This window comes from Gavialis gangeticus, unplaced genomic scaffold (assembly GCF_001723915.1).
Source record: "Gavialis gangeticus isolate Ggan-Ray unplaced genomic scaffold, GavGan_comp1, whole genome shotgun sequence".
Lineage (NCBI taxonomy): Eukaryota > Metazoa > Chordata > Crocodylia > Gavialidae > Gavialis > Gavialis gangeticus.
Window position 1 is genome coordinate 80,363,417 of NW_017728992.1, and position 8,695 is coordinate 80,372,111.

The 8,695-nt window shown below is 42.1% G+C and overlaps 1 protein-coding gene across 4 annotated transcripts in view; it reads right to left on the reverse strand.

Moving 5' to 3' along the window:
* Window positions 1–8,695, reverse strand: part of CCDC102B (coiled-coil domain containing 102B) — a 477,100-nt gene that overhangs the window by 406,019 nt on the left and 62,386 nt on the right. For all 4 annotated transcript variants that reach the window (XM_019524671.1, XM_019524646.1, XM_019524655.1 and 1 more), the window contains one exon: window positions 2,699–2,919. In XM_019524671.1, coding sequence (XP_019380216.1) covers window positions 2,699–2,919 — 221 coding nt within the window. The remainder of the gene's footprint in view (window positions 1–2,698; window positions 2,920–8,695) is intronic.

Genomic DNA, 8,695 nt, shown 5'->3' on the forward strand with positions numbered 1-8,695 from the left:
GGGGGGGGGGGGGTGACCACCATCTTGGCTGCTCCCCTTTGGGCCAGCTGTGAGGCTGGGCTGCAGTGGCCATGACAACTGTTGGATCCCACTGGGAAAGCAGACTTTTATTTTTATTAAGTTTTTCTTCTCCCTGGTGTTGTGGATTTCATGGACAATGTCCAGTTTCATGATTTCCATGAAATGGCAAATTAGGTAGGTCCCTAATGATTAGTATAATGGGATTGAATGCATGGATAGCTAATTTACAGATGAAACCAAATTGGGTGGAATTGCAGACACTCTGGAGAGCAGGGCTAGGATCTGGATTGGCTTGAGTAGACCTGAAAAATGTCAGCAATCAGATGAGACTCAACAAGGACAAGCTCCAAGTAATGCACTTGGGACAGTATAATTGCAGGCACAAATACAGACTGGGGAAATACTGGCTAGACTGCAGTACTGCAAAGAAGAGCCGGGGGTTACAGAGGACTATTAGCTGAATACGAGTCAAAAGTATCTTCTTGCAAAATATGACAAGAGTATATTGGAGGAATAGGATTGTTGCTTACAAATCAAGTGAAGTGATTCTTTTGCTCTACTGAGCACTGGTGAGGCCTCACGAAGTACTATGTCCATTTTGGGTCCCACATCTAAGGAAGGATATAGACAGATTGGAAAGAGTCTTGACAAAAATTATTAGAGATCTGAGATAGAAAATTGTGAGCAAAAGCTGAAAGAACTAGGGTTATTTAGTCTTCTTTTCTTCAGACTGAGGAGGGATTTGATAATAGTCTTCAAACATCTGAAAAACTATTATATAGTAGTATGTGGCCATAGAGGACAGGACTAGTGCAATGGTCTCAAGCTGCAGCGGGGGGAATTTAGGTTGGAGATTAGGAGGACCTTTCTGACCATGAGGGTGGTCAAGCATTGGAGCAGGCTACCTAGGAAAACTGTGCAATCCCCATCTCTGGAAATTTTCAAGAGCAGGTTGGACAGATATTTGCTAGGATGGTTTAGTCAGAGATGATCCTGCCTTGAGCAGAAGGCTGAACTAAATACTCTTGCAATGTCTCTTCCAGTCATAGTTTCCTGTAATCCTGATTGCTTCTCCTTTAAACATTTATAAGCCTCAAATTTTCAATCCATACCTACATGGAGGGAGAGCAAAGAAATTTGCACACACTTTACAATTTTGAACAAGTGACACTAAGTAAGAGCAGAAGTGGATGGATACAAGGAAAGAGCTACCTGTTAAGGGAACTGATTATTCAAAACACTGTGAAAATCCTATGAAATCCTACAAAATCCCAGTGCTTTCAATTACTTTTGACATCAATGGGAATGGAGGTGTTTATCTGACATAAAGGGAACTACAACTAATGTATTTTTACCATTCATTTTCTGACTGGCTCTTTTGATAACACAATAAGGAAAACATATTATGTAACATATAACCTGGTGATGCTGTGACAGATATAATACAACCTGGCATATTGGTGCCATTAGCAACTGACAGGATTACCAGAGATTGCTCTTTAGGATTGCTCACATCAGCTATCAATTTTCAGAGATTTGTGAGGAAATTAGGAAAGTAGGCAGTTTTAAACACAAAGATAAACACATTCACCATATCCTTGGGAAACATTTTGTTGTGATGAAAGAATAGCTGTGCGAGTCCTGCATGACTTGCATGCCAAAACCAATTCATAAACAGATGTATAGCCACAGATTCACAATACCAACAGGACAATTATGAAAAGAAGTACCATAAAATAGCCTGTTTTTGCCAGTTTCTTCAACTAAAGATGTTGAATTTACTGCTGCTGTTGCTATGGACAAGATACTGAGTTAAATAAATCAGAGAGATTGTGCTGGTGACTGAAATCTTTTAGTCTTCACGGGTTTAAGCACACATTGCAAGCTTCCTTGAAGGCTAGGTCAGTGTGCCTCAATCTCATCCACAGGGATCATCAGTTAATCCCTAATGGCTACAAACAATCCTAATGCAGACATCTGTCTACTAGCAGCTAATATGAAATAAACAAGTCACTTCCTTCCGGGCACTGAATAACTAGGAGATAAATATTCACTATTTATGCCAACTGATTCATATCAGTGTCCTATAATGAAAGTTTTGTATTCCATTTCTAGTCCCTCAAGCTTTCAATTTCCTGTATAAAACTTAAATGAAAAGGCATTACTGTTACTGATATTTTTTACATTTATAACACCTTTCATCTCAAAATCCTGTATTACAGAGAATATATGGAATCATACTCTGAACTAGTTGAAGCTTCCATATGGGTCTGTAAGTGTAACCCTACGGTAGAACGTTCCAGGAACTTAATATACAAAAGACCAGATAAAATAATCCTGATATGAAATTGCAACAAGCATCTTTTGCTAATCCCACCTGCCTGTTTTTAGGTCCATATGGAATATTTCTTAAGTATATGGATAAAAAACATACAAAAATATTGAAACATCTTCAAATAGCATAAAAATGGCTGTCATCACAAAACAAAAACAAATTCCTTATGCTAGGTCTGTACCTCTTAAAATATTCATCAGATGACTGCTAATAGAACTTGAAATTATCCAAGGAAATGTATGAGCCATAAATGCAAACAGAGTTGTGTCACCATTTTAAAACACTTTTTAAAAATATTTAAAAAATGCGATTTACTTTAAGGAGGGTATATTTTGCACTTACTGTCTTTCCTTTTGTAAGACATCCTGAGTCTCATCCAAATGCAAACGCAAGGCAGAAACAGATATTGATTCATTCTCTAGAGGCTGGACTATGCTTTCAATTCTTTGCCTAGGCTTTTCCTGACATCTGCCAAGAGATCCTTCAGTCAAGGAGTCGTGCAGCTTTGGACTGAATCTTGTAGACTGATTGTCTCTTATCATGTCTTCAGTAATTTTCACATCCTAAGGAAAGGAGGAGGGAGCAAAACAAACCAAAAAAAAGTGAAGATCTGATATCCTAAGCTTGAAAAGGCAGCCATTTATGGGATAAGTAGTCTCAACATGAAGTCTAAAGGGCCTGCCATGGCATAAGCACATACTGCCACATACGAAGAATAATATCAGGGGCTCTTGCACATCAGGAAAGATGAACATAAGAACTGCTATTTACTGGGTCAGATCATAGGTCCATCTTGCCCAGTATCCCGTGTGACACAATGGCAGAGAGTAGATGCTGAAAGGGAACTGGGTATGACCAAGATTTTTTTCCACTGTTCCTCTTTCACTTGCAGCCTCCAGCATTTAAGGTATAGGAAGTTAAAATTCATAGGCTGTATCCCTAACTCCCATGCTCAATAGCTACCAATGCCCCTTTCTTCAAGCTCTATGTCCAATACCTGTCTGAATCTGACTAAACTGTCAGCTTCCACAACACCTGGTGGCAATGAGTTCCACACCTAAGTTACACGCTGTGTGAAAAGGAATTTCCTTTCATTAGTTTTTGATCCATACAAAATGTTTTTAGTAATGTCCTTGACTGGGACACTAAATCAGCTAGTACGTCAGATAGCACTCTGGGGCACTTGTACACGTGACAGGGGTTTACTCCCCAAGGTTTTATTCTATGCCCCCTAAATCGAAACAGTGAGACATAAAATAAAACCCTGAGGACTAAACCATTTCAATTTTTCTGTCACATTACAGTGAGAAGCCCAATCCTTTTTTTTTTTTTTTTGGACCCACAGCCTGCCCGTGGCTGGGAGGAGGATGAGCTACTGGCGGTCTGAGTGGATCCTGAGCTGTGGGAGACCCTGGTCCTTCCCTCCATGGCAGCAGTGCCCCCTGGGGCCACCTAGTAGGCTGGGTGTTACCCCACCTTGGAGGCAGCACCCACCCAGATTCAACTCTTACTGAGCCTGCCGGGGCTTCCAGTGCCCTGTGCACTGTCCCCACTGCCATCCTACTACCTGGGATTGCCCAAAACAGGCTGGCTTGCCCCTGGGGCAGCTCAGGGAGGCGGCAGGAAGGCAGTTGGTTATGCTGGCTGCCAGAGAAGGCAGCAGAGATGGCACACAGGGTGCAGGAAGCCTGGGTGGGCTTGGGGAAGCTTGGGCTCAGCAGTCTTCCTGTGCTCTGTGCACCATCCCCACTGCCCTTTCTGGCCACCAGTACACTCAGGCGTCCATCTGCCACCTTCCCATGCTGCCCCAAGGCAAGCCAGTCCATTCCTGGGTGGTCCCAGGCAATGGGGACAGTGCATGGGGCACTGGAAGCTACTCAGGGAAGAGTTGGATTGGGCCAGGTGCTACCTCTAAGCTGGGAAAGCACCCGGCCTGCTAGCAATCCACTTGGTCCCACTACCGTGGAGAGAAGGACAAGGCCCTCCTGCCGCTCAGGGGCTCCTTGGCCCACTGGCAGCTAGCCCCCCAGGTGCAGGCAGGCTCAGCCAAAAAAAAAAAAAAAAAGGATCGGGCCCCTTGCTCCTTCTGCCTGCTGAAGGCAAAAGTGGCAAGGGGTCTGATCCTTTTTTTCAGTGGAGCCTGCCCACCTCTCCTGTGGCCAGGGGGCAATCTGATAGCTTCATCATTGCAATTTACAAAGTTGCAAACTAAATTACATCTAGATGTAGTTTAGTTTGCAGTGATGCAGCCATTTAAACCCCCCTAAAATCTTTTATGTGTACACTGTGATCCCATTAAGCCACACAAAGTGACATTTTCATCATGGGTCCATATTAATGGCGTCATGTGTACAAGCGCCCTGTATTCCTAAATGATGTAATTAAATTAAGTCAGCTTTGGAACATCAGGTCACATCCCTGTGGAAGGATATGGAGTAAACTTAGCACAGAAAGATTGAGCCCCACTTACTCACTTCTACAGGACAGAGTTTTGAGAGCAGCAAAGTTCCATTAGCGTGGTTTAGCACATTCGCTTACAACAGTGGAAAATCATTGGAATGTAGTGATGTATTAAAGTTAGTAGGTGTTAGGTTCCCTCACTTAAAAGGGAACAACTTTGCAATGCCACAAGAGCACTTAATACATACTAAAATGCTAGAACATGGGTCTGCTTGCATATTAACTGCAATTAGTAAATTTTCAGTTAAACGTGTCACACCTGCCCTCACATGAGCGCTTTATACTTGTACATCCTTTTCAGAAATACCCAGATTTTGCTCTTAAGTGTTTGCTCCAAGTGACATTGAAGTCAATTAGGGTCTTTCTGCTAACCTCATTGGCTTTTTTATCAGGCCCATTTCTGCATGTGCAATATACATGACCCCTTTTTTTAATCCCTGGTGGCAAAGGGAGGGCATATCATTTGGTTTTTGTTTGCAAAGGATTTTTGATTCTGTGCACAAAATTGTAGATACAAATGAGGGAACATTTAAAAAAAATTCTCCCATTAAGAATACTCATTAAGAATTCCAGTCAGTTCTTAAAGTAATGTAGGTCATCTCAAGATGCAGTGCAAGTCTGGAGAAATCCATTCATATGAATTTTTTAGACTTACGCCTGAAAGTTGTATTAGATGATTCTCAAGTTAGCTAAATGGACATTCCAGTCAAACTAAAATGAACAAACGCTATAGTGCTTTAAATAGGAGATAGTACATTAACCTACACTGATGAAGATAATAAATAATTTAGAGATATGTCTTCTGCTCACTTCTTTGGGTTCCAGTCCTATGCATGTTAATCTATGTAGTTAACTTGATAAATTACATCAAGGTTGTTCAACTAAATTAAGCCAACAGGCTCTAGTGGCTGCGTCTCCCACTGCTACACAGTGAGGAAGTGACCAGGTGGGGTCTGTATACTCCTGGCACAGCCTGTGAGACAGGATGCTATATGTTTCTGAGACAGAATGCTACATGTTTCTGGCACCACCCATGCAGTGGGGCTGGTGTCCTGGGGGTCTGTGTACCAGTGGCAAAGTCCAGAGTGAAGGCAGGTAAGAGGCTGCATGCTGCTGATACAGCCCACAAGGAAGGAAGGGTTGGGATCCTGACAAAGCTGCCCTGCAGTGTATGGTCCAGGACTGTGCATTGGCATGGCAAGCAACCCTGGACCACATGGAAGTTGGACAGCTCAACATTAAATCATTTACATTTATTTCAGAAGTAAAGGTATAATATAGGGTTACCATATGTCCAGGTTTTCCTGGACATGTCATCTTTTTGGATCATCCCATCTCCGTCCAGGTGGTTTTAAAAAATATGATCAAATGTCTGGGATTTTGGTCAGCTCAGCTCTGAAGCTGTCCCCTGCACTTCCTGGCTTGCCCTAGCAAGGAGCTACTTGGGGCTGGGTGGAGCGGGGGAGGGCAACTGGAGACAAGGTGCACACACGGGGCTGGCATGCACTGGTATGCACTTGTCAGGGTGGTGGGGAGCAGCCCCACAGCTGCAGACAGGTAAGTCTGTGGGGTGGAGTTGGAGGACCAGGGCTTGGCGTCTGTTGGGGGGGGCAGGGAAAGGGGGGACAAAGGTGCCTGCCCCTCCAGGTCTGGGGTGGGGACAGGGGGCTACAAGTTAGGAGTTAGGGTTACCAGCAGGGCTGGGGGTGGCTATGGCTTGGGAGTGAAAGGCACCAGAATTGGTAGAGGCAGGGAACTGGTATCACTTTGTCCCACAATTATATACACCCGACCCCCCCTGCAACAGGTGTCCTCTTTTTTGGAACTGGAAATATGGTTATACTAAAGTATAAACATAAGTCTTTGCAGGTTTATAACCTTAGGGTGGAATCCTGGCCTTATTTAATTCAGCGGCAAACAGACTGATTGAAATAAGACTTTCATTTTTGGACTTTAACAGAAAACAACACTTACTGTTTAAATCTGAAGATGAAAGTCTGTCTTTAGGAGGTTTATACAACTCCATAGCAAACTCACATGCATAACGTCACTGAGTGCACATTATTCAAGTCAGGAAAATTACTTAACTTTTATGGACATCAACTAAGATTAAATGTACCAATTCAAAGAGATTTCTATATTTTTGTAGTTGCCTTATTTAATTAAATGCATACACTGGTAAATCAGTATTGCAAATTTAAGTTAATGAGTACTTTGTCAAAATAGTGGTTAATTCACATTTGAGTGACTAAAATTATATCTTACTTACATTACAAGATGAGTCATTATATTGGAATCCATCTAATAAAAAGGTTGCATCATTAATGCATCATTAACTTCACACCTACTAATATAAACTATGCAGGAAGAAACAGATTTTTCATTAAGCCTGGTGACTGAACAGAAAGACCTGCAGAGCCTATTCGAATCAAATCCTTTTAAGTGGGAGACAATTCTATTTTTCCAATTGCTGCAATAATCTTAAAATTGAAAAAAAAACTATAGGTCAGACTCCCCGCTGGAGTATAGTTTTCTTTAAAGTCCATGGAATTACATTAGCCAAAAATTTCCACCCTGTATCTTTATATTGACATAATAGTAGGGCTGCAGCAAATTATTCTAGTCATTAAAAGTCCACAGACATTGTCACTAATATGAAGCAATATCATTGTAAACCTAGCTCCATAAAAATCCTCCCATTCTATAGAGAAAGGCTGTCCTTTTTCTTACAGAAACTTTAATTAATGATGAAGGGCAGGAGGAATGTTGAAAGGCCAGGACTATGACTAGGTACTTCTCATTTTCATCTTTGCCTGCATCCACAAATCAGTAAAGACTGTTTAACAATACCTTTGGACACCTTGAAATCCACACTGCATTTTGGAAGAGGGTACATAAGGGTTGGAGGAACCCAAAATGACTTCAAATAATATTACTGACCTAACAGACTACCTCTCTGATATAGACCCGGACATAGGTATGGGTGAACTGGGCACCTGCCCAGCGCCCAGACAGAAAGGAGGCCCGAAAATGAAAAAAAAAAATTACAATTGTAAAAAATAATAATAATAATAATAATATTGTGCATACATGGGACTGGCAATGTTATTAATTGAGAATGAACTACTTAAAGCCATTGATATCATAGATGTGAAAAGACTTTTGCAACAAAAAACCCCAGTATCCCTGGAAAAGGGGGGCCCAATACTAAAAGTTTACCCAGGGCTGCCAGAAGTCTAGGTACAGTACTACTCTGACACAATAGTGCATATGTGATTAATGGTAAAACTTGGACTTCAAATGCATATGTAAATATATACTGAATTTTTGGGTGTGGAGAAAACCAAAGCTTTACAATGTTGACAGAGAGCATAAATAAGTGGATCTTGCATATACTGACCAGAATAGAAATTTCCCAAAATTTTTAGATACAAATTCATAGCTCATTCTTCTCTTTGAGTTGAAAAAAGTCTCACTGAGCTAAAACAATGGGTAACAAGCAGGAGGAACTCACCCTTCTGCTGGCTGACACCAGCCCGGACATAGTGGGGATTACGGAAACGTGGTGGGACTCATCACGTGATTGGGCGGTGAATGTCATGGGCTATAGGCTGTACAGGAGGGACAGGATAGGAAAGAGAGGTGGGGGCATGGCACTCTACATTAAGGAGGAATACACATCCTCATCCATTGGCAAGGAGTCAGGGGAGGGGCACTCTGAAGTGCTTTGGGTTTGAGTGAAAAGCAGTCGAGGGGAAAGAGACTTAACGGTGGGAGTCTACTACAGAACTCCCAACCAGGGTGAGGAGCTTGACCAGGATTTCTTGGGTCAGCTCACAGAGGTAGTGAAGGCTAAGGATGTGGTAATCATGGGGGACC